The sequence below is a fragment of the Phyllobates terribilis genome, unplaced genomic scaffold, assembly GCF_046119375.1.
Source record: "Phyllobates terribilis strain yellow unplaced genomic scaffold, ASM4611937v1 Scaffold_5__5_contigs__length_657084704, whole genome shotgun sequence".
In the NCBI taxonomy this organism is placed as follows: Eukaryota; Metazoa; Chordata; class Amphibia; order Anura; family Dendrobatidae; genus Phyllobates; species Phyllobates terribilis.
In genome coordinates this window covers 183,888,142-183,902,338 of record NW_027362765.1, presented here as the reverse complement: position 1 = coordinate 183,902,338, position 14,197 = coordinate 183,888,142, and the positions used below count along the sequence as shown (strand labels likewise).

Here is a 14,197-nt window from a genome sequence, read left to right as displayed (position 1 = left end):
TGTAACGGTACATTTATATAGTGCCGTGTGTCAGAAAGCTGTCCTATTACTGCACCCAAGCAAACTACATATAAATGTATGGGTCAGCCCAGCCCGAGTCACATCAATGCGGCTGTACAATACTAGACTGAGCCCACTGACCAAGAGTGATGTTCTTTCTTAAAAAAAAAAAAAAAAAAAACTTGTCTAATTTCCCTTTAAACCAGTCGTCCAATTGAGAACTTTTTTTTTATGGGTCCCTAATTTTAATTAAAAAAAGTAGAATTTTAAAATGTTATTCTCAAAGCTGCCGAACCTTCTGAAATCAGTGCAATCCCGGCCATTCTCCTTCCAGCTTGTGCTGAACACAGAAGAAAGTCATCACGGGTGTGTGAAAAAAGTCAGCCGACTGTTCATTTCTGAAGCCGAGACAGACAATTTTCCAGTTTCAGCTGATTCAGAGAAAGAGTCTGGCTTAGCTACTAAAACCAGCCTGCCCCCTTTACACACAGCACTGATAACATACCAAATGAGGAGATCTTTCTGGTGTCAAAAACCGGCCTGAAGTGGCCTCTCCAGCCACCTTCCATAATGCAAATACATAATAAATTCTATATTTTCTCAGAATCACATCTAAAAGATTTTTTCCACTGAACAACCACTTTAAGTATTGATAGATATGTAAATATGATAAAACTGCATTTTAAGTGGCTAATGATTACAAGTTATGCAGTGTAATGAGTTAGTCTTTAGAATGGATTTTGTTACCTCCATTTAATAGGTAATACAATTCTCGCAATCTTTCACTTATGGATATTATTCAGCAAAGTTGTTGGCTGTTACTTAGTTTCATAGGATATGATGAGTGATATTCTATGTAACTGCACTGCGTGTTTATAGTGAAAAGAATGATAGTAATTGTTTAATTGTAAAGTAAACTTTTCAGCATTTTACTTCTGCAGCTTGCACTTATTACAATACATTGCAAGCTGCTTGATACCATTCAGTGTCAATCCTGACAGTCCGGCTCCTTATTGAGTCAGTCTTTTTTTATCTCTAATCATGGACAACCCCTTCAAGTAAAGATATTGTTTTAAGTTAAATAGGTATACATGTCGACACCAATCTTTAGTATTGATGCATGCGGGAGACATCTCTGTTAGTGTTGGCACTAAACATATGGGACCCACACGCTTCACCGCTCCTGGATAGATATGTAGTCATGTGACTAACAGCTGCTTGTTCTGCTTTCAGGTGGATGAGATCACTCAGCTTATTAACACATACCTCACCTGCATCAGTAATGGACCTCCTTCTCCTGGTGAAAGCAGCAGTCGTTTTTCTGAAGACCCGAGCCAGCTGGTCTGACCTGTGCCATCTCTAACTACTGGTCATGTGCAATGCCACCTGATTGCATAATTCTAGTCTACAGCAGTTGGAAGACATTTTGCTAATACATCTGGGCTGAATACAGTCTATCCTGAGGAATCCACAGCTTTATAATCTGTACACAAAATAATCAAATGTGTTTATGGACTCACGACAAAGTTAATACTAGGCTTTTTTTTTTTTTCTTTAAACCAAAAACTTTGCCCCTGGTAGGCTTCCTTCACATGTCATTTTTCATTATACATCCATAATCCATCTATTTGCATGTTTGTAAACTACACAATTTATGCCATTATTGTCAGCCAGGGCATCACCTTCATATTTATTGGCAAAACAATTATTTCAGAGGAAGTAATCCCATTTTTTTGTTATTTTAGGAAAATTGGCTTTTCTCGGTCTTGCTTGAAAGGAGGAGTACCGGAGTAATGTTTTTTTGTTATTTTATAAATTGTGCTTTATATAAAGGGAAAAACTAAGTTTATGTTTTAAAAGCACTTTAGTCATCAATGTTATTTCTACGTTTTTAGAGTAAATTACCATTGGAACAAAAACTCTTTACAAGAATATTCAAAAGCAAAATTATATCATAAAGGACATGTTGTTAATCTTTGCTGGGGGGCCCCATTGGTGATAGACACCACGGTCAGAATTCATGTATTTTGGTTTATCTACTACACTCTCCATATTGTCGCAATAGACAAACAGCCTTTTTATTAAAGATTGTTAGAATTGCAGAAGTAGCCATACAGTCATTACAAGATAATGTCAAGACAATCAGCCACCCCTACCCCAAACCACTTTCATTGTCATGTCGCTCCTTTAAAGATGAGCCAATCTGTACCTTTATTTATAAAATCCATGTTTAATAAATATTCAAATTAAGTTGAAGTGTTCTGGATGTGTTTTGAGCATTTCCCGATCCTTTGTTTAGTCAAGCCAGAAAAAGGGGGTGCTAGCAAGGGCATACATAGAAATCATGGGGCCCCATAGCAAAAGTTCTAGTTGGCCCCTACACACCCCAAAAAAATAATATTCAGCAAGTTCACAGAAGAGCATATCTCTCAACTTTGCAACCTTTACAAAGTGATTTTCCTCCTACTGAAACTCTAGATTCCACATGCAGTATGATGGGTCTACATACAGTATAATGGCCCCACCGCTCTCCACACTGTATAATGGCCGGCACTATCCCTCCAAACAGTATTATCGCCCCCACACAGCCCTCAACACAATCCTTCACATTGTATAACTGCTTGCATAAAGTATGATGGCCCCCACATAGCCCTCCATATAGTATAATGGGCCTCACATAGCTCTCCATATAGTATGATGTAACCCATAGTCCTCCCCAGAGTATGATGCAATCCCTGTAGTCCTCAGTACAGTATACTGCACTCCCCATAGTCCTCCACATAGTATAATGCACCCCATAGTCCTCCATATAGTATAATGCACCCCATAGTCCTCCATATAATATACTACACAGCCCATAGTCATTCATATTGTATAATGCACCCCATAGTCCTTTATACAGTATAATGCACTCCCCGTAGTCTTCCATACAGTATTATGGCCACCACAATTTAAAAAAAAAATACTCACCTCTCCTCCACGTTCCCCCGCTGCTCCGGTCTCTGCAGTGAGCGTTCTGAAGCACTACAACATCTCAGAATAGCAGGCACCATGTAGTGACGTCATTGCACCCGATGAGACGTCAGACGCTTGAAGAATGATGGAGGAGGAAAATAATATACTTGAAAATAATGATGAAAAAGGGAATATCAGCATTTAGGATGCTGATACAGTTGAACGTGTTATGACTGGAGGGGGAGCTTGGTGCTGGCACTGGCACTGCGGCCCCCTGGCTTACGGGCCACATAGGGGCTATTTGGCCTGCCGACATTGGTGGTATGCTGCTGGGTGCTAGGCAGGGAATAGCACTGTGGAGTCAGAAGTTCAGGTCAGAACACACCCAGAGCTCTTCAGCCTCATTTGTATGTGGATTAAACATGGATTTTATAAATAAGAGGTACAGATATTATATGTTTGGGTTTTTTGGGGGGTATGGTGAGCGGTTATTGATCATAACAGACTCCCTTTGAGTATTCTTTGAATCTCTAGAGCACCTACCCAGGCACTGGACATAACACAGTGTATTAGGTAATTAACTTCATTTTGTTCTATATGATTAGAATAGCCATAGTATTGGTGTATTTTAGGGTTCATATTACAGCCATTTACATCATCTTGTCCTACTCTGAAATCCTATGTCTGCGGAGGTCATTCCAGGGCAGCGTATACACAGTACATTCTCAGCTCCCGCACACGCACCTCCCCTCTAACAACTAACATCAGATTTTAGAGCTGGACACGTCCATTTTGCTCGGCGCTGGCGCCGTGAATTAATGCAAGTGGGGAAACATTGGGGAGGGTTTGGTACAAGCCAAAACCCTTGCTTGGTTTTGGACCACCGACAATACACTTGGAGTCTAATTTGCATAAAGAATAAAACATTGTTTTCTCACCAGTGATCAGCCTCTCGTACAAGTCTATTTTGTTTGTGGAAGTGGATTATTGGAAGAGAAAAGGGATGAAGGTTTGCTTTGAAAAACATTAACCCTTTTCCTTGAAATAAAAAAAACCTTTCAGATAAACAAGTGAACCTTACAAAAGTTTCAAGTTACCCAGACACAGTACACTTACAAAGTAATCTCATTAAACTGAACATGAAATCTGATTCTTGCTGCCCGTACCACAGGCAACATCAGTCAGCCTCTGGTTCTGTCATTTCAGCCAGTTAAAAGGTGTATTCCCACCTCCAAGATCCTATCCCAATATGTAGTAGGTGTAATAATAATAATAATATTAGCAAATACCTCCAATTAGAAATATAGTATAGTTCTTCTGATTCGCTATGTCTCTTTCCTCATGTGCAGGCATTGCAGGACCTTCGGTATCCATGGTTACGATCACGGATATAGTACTGATATAGTGACAGTTAGCTAGTTGCTAAGTGGTCATAACCATGGATACCTAAGGTCCAACACATCAAATCTTGGAACTTATTATTATTCCAAGATCTATTGATTAAAATGAACTTTTGTTCATGGGAAAACCCCTTTAGGTGCAATACCAGAAACAAAGAAAGAAAAGAAAAAAGTGTTGCAGTTTCTAAAAAAAAAATAATAAAAAAAAACGATAAAAAAGACAAACAGGCATCTCTGTTCCAGTCTCTTATGCTTTGCTAGATGACAAATTTTAATAACAAGTGAAATATCAAGTTCAGGTAAACAAGAGCAACATTTCTACATTTTGGGAATGTGTTGTGCCCTATTGTGGTATGAAGCATATGTCTACCACATGGTTGACAGGGATGTGCTGCTGACTATATGCTTTCTGTATGGGGACTGGAATCATTCTGTTCCCATACAGCTCATGTCTGCTCATTGGAAAGGGCAGCACCAATCGATCTGTATATAGTCGATCAGTACTCATTATGGGCAGGAATCTGCTGATCCAACCACGTTTTTATAATATTTGGAATACTATACACCATAGTTGTATCCATTAACCGGGGGAATGAAAGAACAGAAACAGCAGCCGGTATAAGGTAAGCTATAGATGATAAAAGTTCAGTTTCACTGATCCAATGGGGAGTCCCCTCCAGGAAAATACTAGCGCTCCTGCTGAGATGGAGGAAGAAATCACACACTGGGAAATTTATCACAACTAGTACAACACAAAAGTTGAATCACTGCTTTGATTCCATTGTGAGAAAAAGTGCCATCTTTGTTGTTATTCTTGGTAATGTCATTGGCTGCCATCAATATAGTTAGTAATGGCTAAGGGGCCTATGTCTGGTCTTTGTGAAATTTGACTCCATAGTTTCTGACATTTTCTGATACATTGCCTATAGAGAGGGGTATTATTGCGTTGCATCTAAAGTTTAAGAGCCACATCCAAATCACCGATCAGCAGCAAACCATAATATTCACAAATTTAAGTATTTTCTCAGCAGTAGCCATATGTGAATCTGTTCATTAAAGGGATAGTCCGGCATCAGGCTACAAGTATGCAGTCACTCTATGTGACAGCAGACTTGTGAATCCTCACATCACGCTCACTGTAAGGATTCTCCAGTGCCGGTGCCAGGAATGGTGGGCGCCTGACCACAAATATGTGATTTGCACACAGGTGGTCATATGATAACTAGATGAGCGCAGCCTCGCTCAATGCAAGTGTACTGAACGAGGCTGGGTATAGTCTAGTCGGAATGTGACCTGAAGTATGCAAATCGCCTACTTGTGGTCACATGACCACCGGCTCCCAACAAACTTCAAAGTGCGCAGTGTGCACGATGTGAGGAGTCATAAATGAATTCACATAAGCGTGACTGCAGACTTTCCATCTAAGGCCGGACAACTCATTTAAGAACCGTCAACATCCCCAGCAAAAATGTCAGCCTACTAGTTCCCTTTACTGAAATGTTAAAAGGGACGTGCTTTCTCTCTTGACATGTCTGTAAATAGTCAATGTTTTAGTAACTACTTGTATCCCCCATTATATTTCCCTATAACTCGGTGTTGTACCGTTTCTCTATTATTCCACCTATAAATTGACAACTGGGTGTTACAAGTTGGGGGTGTGTCCCTGCACAGTGTTATACTGTCCAACCAGTGCTGTGTATATCAGACTGTGTAAGGACACGCCCCTTTGAGATAAAATGGTGACATCCAGTTGTCAATTTATTCATAAATATCAAGGACGTATAACAGAGAATCATCAGAACAGAGAGTTATTGAAATAAAAAAAAGTAATTTTTGTTTTATAATGAAAACACGTATTTACCAAAATGGACATCTCAGGAAAGTGGACAGATCCTCTATGTGTAAACCTGCATTATCTGCCCCTGCCATAGCCAGAATGAGCATCCGTACACGGGGAAACAATTAGTATTGTGTTCTAATTGCCAAGTTTACTTTTCTGTTCTCTCATCCTCTGATTTTCAGGCTGCAGGCAGCACCCCCTCCACATGCCGCGACAATTAAATGGCTGTTATAATACAATGGTTTCTGGCAAGCAATGAAAAAAAACAATGTTCAGCCCCTTCCAGATAGATCCACATTATTAACTGTGGTTTATGTACCTTTCATACAGCATTTCAAATTGTAATATATTGAGTATTGGCCACAATTGGACACATGGGAGTTTTTTTTAACTACTTGTTCAGTGGCTGCTCACTTCTTGTGTACCACACCAGTGTCTAGGATTAATGCAGTATATCTATCACTCACAAGCCTAGAACTAAAAATGAACACTTATGAAATTATCGTCATCATCCGCTGTTTGGGACCAGTCACATTAGTATATCAGAGGGGATTTATACGATGCCCTCCTTTGTAATGTTAGGACACACAACTACACAATCTCCTAGCAAGGTTAGATAGAAGACAATCATATCATGTTGTTCTCACCACTGCATCCCTGTTCAATCATTGCCATCAGGAATAACTGCTATGTTGGTGAATCTACACAGGCTGATAGGAGTCACTCGGCATTTTGTGTATTAAGTCCATTTGTCTGGTTTTTTTTTCCCCTACCCCATTTTGCACTGTTTTACAATGCCTTGTTGGATGTGCAAATGCCAAAAGTCCTCACCTGAAAAGTTATGTGCTCTTTGAAAATATGCTTTTTGTTTTTTTGAATAAAAAATATTTGAGAAACAAAAGTTTTATTTTTACATTTCTTATTTAATTCATTTAGTTCCTGCTTGGAATAATTAAGGCTAATTAAGTTTTGGCAAGTTTATGATTTGCTTTTGGCGAATGTACCCCTATTATTCTTGGTGCCAGAGAATTGGCAGCAATTTACTTTGCTAATATTTACCCGTCGTCACAATCATAGATGACAGTATAATTCTCGAAACAAACTGATGAATACTGGAGGTGCTGGAGACCTCTCGTCTGGATCTCCTCATCTTGATAAGTGTGACAGCTATAAGAAAAGGTTAGTTACCGTGTTTTGCCCTAGGCCACGGCCCCACTATCAGTATTTGATCAGTATTTTTTCTCAGGAGTAGGAGCCAAAACCAGGTGAGGAACAATCAGAGAAAAGGTATAATAGAAACAAGTCACCAATTCTGCATTTATCACCCACTCCTGGTTTTGGCTCTCACTCTTGAGAAATAATGCTGACCAAATACTGATAAGGGGGCCGTGGCCTTAGAGATAGACTGCCATCTTGTTTCCTCCCTCTGGCGCAGGAGCAGAAGAACTGACATTGCATCTTAACACAGGTCACTACCATTGGTAGGGAATGCAGGTAACAATGTAGAGATTTGTATAAATGTGTCACCCATTACCCCTAGGCAAATTTATTTAAAACGTTAAATTTTAAAAAATACAGTCACCTGCTAGCAAAACACTGAAGACTGCAATGCACATTGCACATCACAGACACTAGGTGGCCACACCTGGACCCACATAGCGTAGATCATTAATTACAAGGCAAGTATGAAAGATGAATGATTATATTTAAAATATTGTGCTCCACTGTAAATTGAGAAATTAATTGGGCAATCAAGGATTATAGGTAGAGGCGTAGCTATGGCTTCAGCTCAGGGGGGCGAATTACCCGAATGTGCCCTTAATCAGGTAACCTTGATTACAACTACGGTGGCACACCCTAATTGTGGCTTCAGGGGAACCTCAGCCTAAGACATTTGGCAGTAATACCAGTCCTGCAGAACAGATAAGCGATTACAGCACAGTTATATATAGAGATTTACAGCTGACGTTCTTTCTGGTGTAGTCGTTCACTTTTCCCGTCTTTTCCGATTGCCCCAGACTGACATAACTTCTCCAACCAGGACTCATCGGCAGAAATTGCAACAAAGACGCATTTGACTGCTCACATTTCCAGCACCGTCTCCATTTATTCCCAATGTGCACAAACTCCTTATCCTGTGGATACCCCGATGCTGAGCCGCTGCTGCCATATGTGCCCCTATTACTGCACGTACTGTGTGTCACAAAAACGGTGCTCCTCTTACTGCCCCGCATAATAATGTCCACCACTGTGCCCCCTACAAAGTAAATAACTCCTTTGTGCCCTCTAGATGGTAAAATTCTCCCATGGAAAATATGAATGCCCTGTGCAAATGCCCTAGAAAACAGTGTCCACATGTTGCCCCTAAAAAGTAATAATGCCCACATGGGCGCCTTTGACGGTCACAATTCTCTGGCGTGCCCCTATAACAATAATACTTCTTAAATGCCCACTTAACATTTAATGTCACCTGTGCCCCCTCCATGTACAGCTCCCCTATACACAGTATGGCGGGCCTACAGCTCCACTGTACACATTATAATGCTCACCAATAAACAGTATGATGGGCCCACAGCTCCCCTATACATAGTATGATGTCCTCATTGCTCCCCCAAAACACAATATAATGACCCCCACAGTAGTCCCCAAACTGTATAATGGCCCCTACAGTAGGCCCCACACTACATGATAGACACCTTATTAGTCCCTACACTTTATGAGAGCCACCACACTCTAAGATGACCCCCACATTAGGCCCCAAACTGTATAATGGCCCTCACAATAGCTCTAATACGGTATGATGGAACTGTCACTAGTCCCCACACTGTATGATAGCCACCACATTAGCTCCCATATTAGCTTCCACACTAGATAATAGCCCCCAAATAGCTCTAATACTGTATAATGGACCCCACATTGTATGATGGACCTCTCAATGGTCCCCACACTGTATGATGCCCCCCACAAACTGTATAATGGCCCTCACAATAGCTCTAATATGGTATAATGGACACCACATTGTATGATGAACCTCTCAATAGTCCCCACACTGTATGATAGCCACCACATTAGCTCCCACATTGTATAATGGCCCTCACATTAGCTTCCACACTAGATAATGGCCCCCAAATAGCTCTAATACTGTATAATGAACCTACCTCTCAATAATCCCCACACTGTACGATAGCTACCACATTAGCTCCCACATTGTATAGTGGCCCTCACAATAGCTTTCACACTATATAATGGCACCCAAATTGTATGATGGCACCCACATTTGCAACCCACACTTTATAATGACCTCCACACTATGTAATAACCTTCATGCTGTATAATGGCCCCACATTTGCACGCATGCTGTATAATGGCCCCCACATTTGCACCCACGCTGTATAATGGCCTACACGCTATATAATGGCCCACAAACTTTGAGAGCACCTCACATTGTATGAGGGCCCCCACACTAGCCTTTACAATGTATGAAGGGGCCCACATACTTTATGATGTTCCCAGTCACAGCACACTTTTTAATTAAAATAAAAACATACACTCACATAATCCAGGATCCTTACAAGCCTTCCTTCAAAACGTCCGCGCACAAAATGGACATCAGAGTCCCGATGCGGCACGATGATGTCACTGCGAGAGGATGCGGGCATACTGTGTGTGCGCCGGCGTTTCTGCAGTTCTTCGCCCTGCATTCTGTAGGCCGTGGTCTACAGAATGGGGAACGTAGCACGCAGATATAGTAAATGGTAGTGGTAGTTCTGGGTGAGCCCCTCTGTGCGTGAAACCCAGAGTGATGCAGCCTCTGTCCCACCCCCCTCCACCCCGGTAGCTATGATACTGATTAAAGGGGCTGTTAAAATTTTCTTTCTTAAATGTATGTACATAGGGCTAAGTCATTTTTGCAATTGGATTTTGTTAAAAAAAAAATTGCACTATTTGATTGGTATAGCCTTTTTGTTGAACTTTTGTTGCACTTTTTGTTAACTTTTATGTCTTTTTCTGAGCTTCTCTCAGCTGATTTATGACTACATCAAAATTGAATGTGCAAGGAAAGAAAGAACCTGTAAGTATCAATTGGTGCAAAATTTGTTTAAACAAAGGCTCTAAAAGCTGGACAACCCCGTTGGGATTCATGAGGAATCGCTCCTGCCAAACAAACCTGATTGACTTCTACGAGGAGGTTAGCTCTCGAGTAGATCAGGGGGAACCAGTGGATGTCGTGTATCTCGACTTCTCAAAAGCGTTCGATAGCGTGCCACATAATAGGTTGCTATACAAAATGAGAATGATGGGGCTGGGGAAAAATGTCTGCAAGTGGGTAGCTAACTGGCTAAAGGATAGAAGGCAGAGGGTGGTTATAAATGGAATATACTCAGATTGGGTAAGCGTCACTAGTGGGGTACCACAGGGGTCTGTACTAGGCCCAATGTTATTTAATATCTTTATTAACGACATAGTCAACGAGATAAATAGTAAAATATCTATATTTGCAGATGACACAAAGTTATGTAAAACAATTAATACAAAAGAGGACAGTGCAGACCTACAGAGGGATTTGGATAAGCTGGGTAGGTGGAGCATTAAATGGCAAATGAGGTTTAATGAGGAGAAATGTAAGGTCATACATATGGGAAGGAAAAATGGAAGTCACCAGTACTCACTGAATGGGAAATCATTGGGGAATTCAGAGATGGAGAAGGACTTGGGCATCTTGATTGATAGTAAACTAAATTGGAGTGCCCAAAGTCAGGCCGCTGCTGTAAGGGCAAACAGGGTAATGGGATGTATCAGAAGAGGTATAGCTACAAAGGATGAGAACATTGTTCTTCCACTGTACAAAGCACTGGTCAGACCACACTTGGAATACTGTGCTCAGTTATGGGCCCCAATATATAGAAAGGATATAAATGAGCTTGAAAAGGTACAAAGGAGGGCAACAAAATTAATAAAGGGAATGGAGGGACTGCAATACCCAGAGAGGTTGGCAAAACTAGGACTATTCAGCCTGGAAAAGAGAAGGTTGAGGGGGGACATAATAAATGTGTACAAATATGTTAGGGGACAGTATAGAGATCTTGCCCGGGATTTGTTCAAAAGGAGGGATATTACGGTAACAAGAGGGCACTCACTAAGACTGGAAGAGAAAAGGTTTCAGCACCAGCATAGGAAGGGGTTCTTTACGGTAAGAGCAGTGAGAATATGGAATTCACTGAGTGAGGAGACGGTAATGTCGGATTCACTACACCAGTTCAAGCGGGGACTGGATGCTTTTCTAGATACCAGGCAGATTTCAGCATATACTTAAAAATAAAATAAAATAGTAGGTTGATACAGGGATTTATTCTGACTGCTGGTTTCAGAGTCGGGAGGGAATTTTTCCTCAGGTGAAGATTGGCTAAATCATTTGGGGTTTTTGCCCTCCTCTGGATCAACTTTAGCAACTACAGAACTTACAGGTCGAACTTGATGGACGCAAGTCTTTATTCGGCTATACAAACTATGTTACTATGTTACTATGTTAATTAAATACAATTTAACATGATGTGCACTTCAGTGACTGTTTGTGCATGTAATAGACATGTGGTCACTAGTACATTCTATGTGCAGCACAGAGAACCGAACAGAAACAATTTAGAAGGATAATACTGAAGATTAGGAGAAAAAGGTCAGATGGAAGAAACAAACAATGCATCTAGTATGGTATAGAAATCACTGTACGTGATCCTCATACGCCATCATTTACAGTAGGGGGTATGTATATCTCTCTTAGGCCATGTGCACACGGTTCAGTATTTGTAAGCCAAAACCAGAAATGGAACAATCAGAGGAAAAGTATAATAGAAACACGTGCACCACTTCTGTATTTTTCATCCACTCCTGGTTTTGGCTTACAAATACTGATGTAAAATACTGACTAAGGCTGTGAGCCCACGATGCGTTTAAGCGTTTCCGCTGCGGCAAAAACGCTGCAGAAACGCTTAAAAAAGACATGGTAGAAGGCCTGCCATGTTCCCAAATGATAATCCGCATGTGCTGTGCACATACTGCGGAAATTTCCGCTAAGGATTATCATTGCGGAAAAAAGTGCAGCACTACCAATTATTTTGCGGAAGCGCGGCGTTTTCGCCACCATTGACTTCCATTGGAATGCTTGGATTCTGCATCACTGCATCTTTACATGCGGAATCCAAGCGTTTCAATGTGCGAATGGTACCTGGGTCTGGAGGAGAGGAGACTCTCCTCCGGACCCGGGTACCATGGTACCTGTAAAAAAAAAAAAAAGAATAAAATAAAAAATAAATATTATATTTACCTACTGATGGCCCCCGGTCTCCTTGTCTTCCCTTGCCGGCAGATCGCGGTGGACTGAAGGACCTGCGCTGACGTCATTTAGTCATGTGACGGGTCACGCGACGCTGACGTCGGCAGGTCCTTCAGTGTAAAGCGATCTGCCGGCAAGGGAGAACGGAGGGAAGCAAGACTCCGGGGGCCATCAGAAGGTAAGTATAGGATTTTTTTTTTTTGACATTCTTTGGGGTCACACTATATAAATCCATGCCGTTTGCATGGATTTATATAGTGTGACCAAGTTGACAAGCACTTTCAAAGTGATGCTAAAATCGCTTGGAAAGCACTTATCAACCCGCATGCGGAAATGCATATGAAGAACGCTTAACATCCGCATGTCCCTGGCAGGAAAAACACATGTACAATCCGCATGTACAAACCGCATGCGTTTTTTCGGCCAGGGAGATGCTGAAACGCTCAGGAAAAATCCGGAGCATTTCTGCATCGTGGGCACATAGCCTAAATACTGAATGTGTGCACCTGGCCTTACTTATAGTATATGAACATATAATGTGTCCTAAATTTATAAGCAGGCTTCCTGGAATATATTTCAGGAACAAAAGCTGGAGAACAAATATAACTTTCTGTTGATCTCCAGGACGGCTGCCAGCAATTCTCTTCCAAGAACCAGGCTGTGGGGGTAATGAGAGCCAGATCAGACAAGCTGGGTCTGCAACCTGCTGCGAGACGGTAGAGTATAGAGAGGACAAAGTGACTACAATAAAAAAAAATGAGAGGCCGGAGTGCAGCACAGACTGTATATGTACTGTAGCAGCAGATTCCACCAGAAAAAAAAAGCAAAATCATGGTGTAGTATAAACTGAAGTCTGAGCATCAAAGATGGCAACAGGCTATTGACCATCTAGTATGAAAGGGTAAAACCACCATACAAGATACATCATGTACCACCCATGAGCTAGGCATCTACCACTGTACATACATTACCTTACTGCGTCAGCTAGAGATAGATCAAAGAGGAGTCAATCTATGACTAGAACAAGATGCTTGGCGAAAGTCACGTCCATCAACTAGATTGTATCCATGTTACTCCCCACAGCGAGAGGCCCTCTCATACACAGTCTTAATCCCTTAAGGACAGAGCCAATTATGTCCTTAATGATCAGGCCACATTTTACAATTCTGACCAGTGTCACTTTATGAGGTAATAACTCTGGAACGCTTCAACGGATCCCCCGGATTCTGAGACTGTTTGTTCGTGACATATTGTACTTCATGATTGTGGTAAAATTTCTTCGATATCACTTGCGTTTACTTGTGGAAAAAAAAAGGAAATTTGTCAAAAATTTTGCAATTTACAAACTTTGAATTTTCATACTCTTAAATCCGAGAGATATGTCACACAAAATAGTTAATAAATAACATTTTCCACATGTCTACTTTAAATCAGAACAATTTTGGAACCAAAAATTGTTTTTGTTCAGAAGTTAGAAGGGTTAAAAGCTGACCAGTGATTTCTCATTTTCCAAACAAAATTTACAAAACCATATTCATAGGGACCACATCACATTTGAAGTGACTTTGAGGGATCTATATGACAGAAAATACCCAAAAGTGACACCATTCTAAAAACTGCACCCCTCAAGGTGCTCAAAACAACATTCAAGAAGTTTATTAACCCTTCACA

At 41.0% G+C, this 14,197-nt stretch overlaps 1 protein-coding gene across 3 annotated transcripts in view; it reads left to right on the top strand.

Annotated features, from left to right (window-relative positions):
- Nucleotides 1–7,096, top strand: part of PLEKHH3 (pleckstrin homology, MyTH4 and FERM domain containing H3) — an 81,375-nt gene extending 74,279 nt beyond the window's left edge. For all 3 annotated transcript variants that reach the window (XM_073683592.1, XM_073683591.1, XM_073683593.1), the window contains one exon: nt 1,234–7,096. In XM_073683592.1, the coding sequence (XP_073539693.1) occupies nt 1,234–1,347 (114 nt within the window). In that variant the 3' untranslated portion in view covers nt 1,348–7,096. The remainder of the gene's footprint in view (nt 1–1,233) is intronic.
- The last annotated feature ends 7,101 nt before the right edge of the window (nt 7,097–14,197 follow it).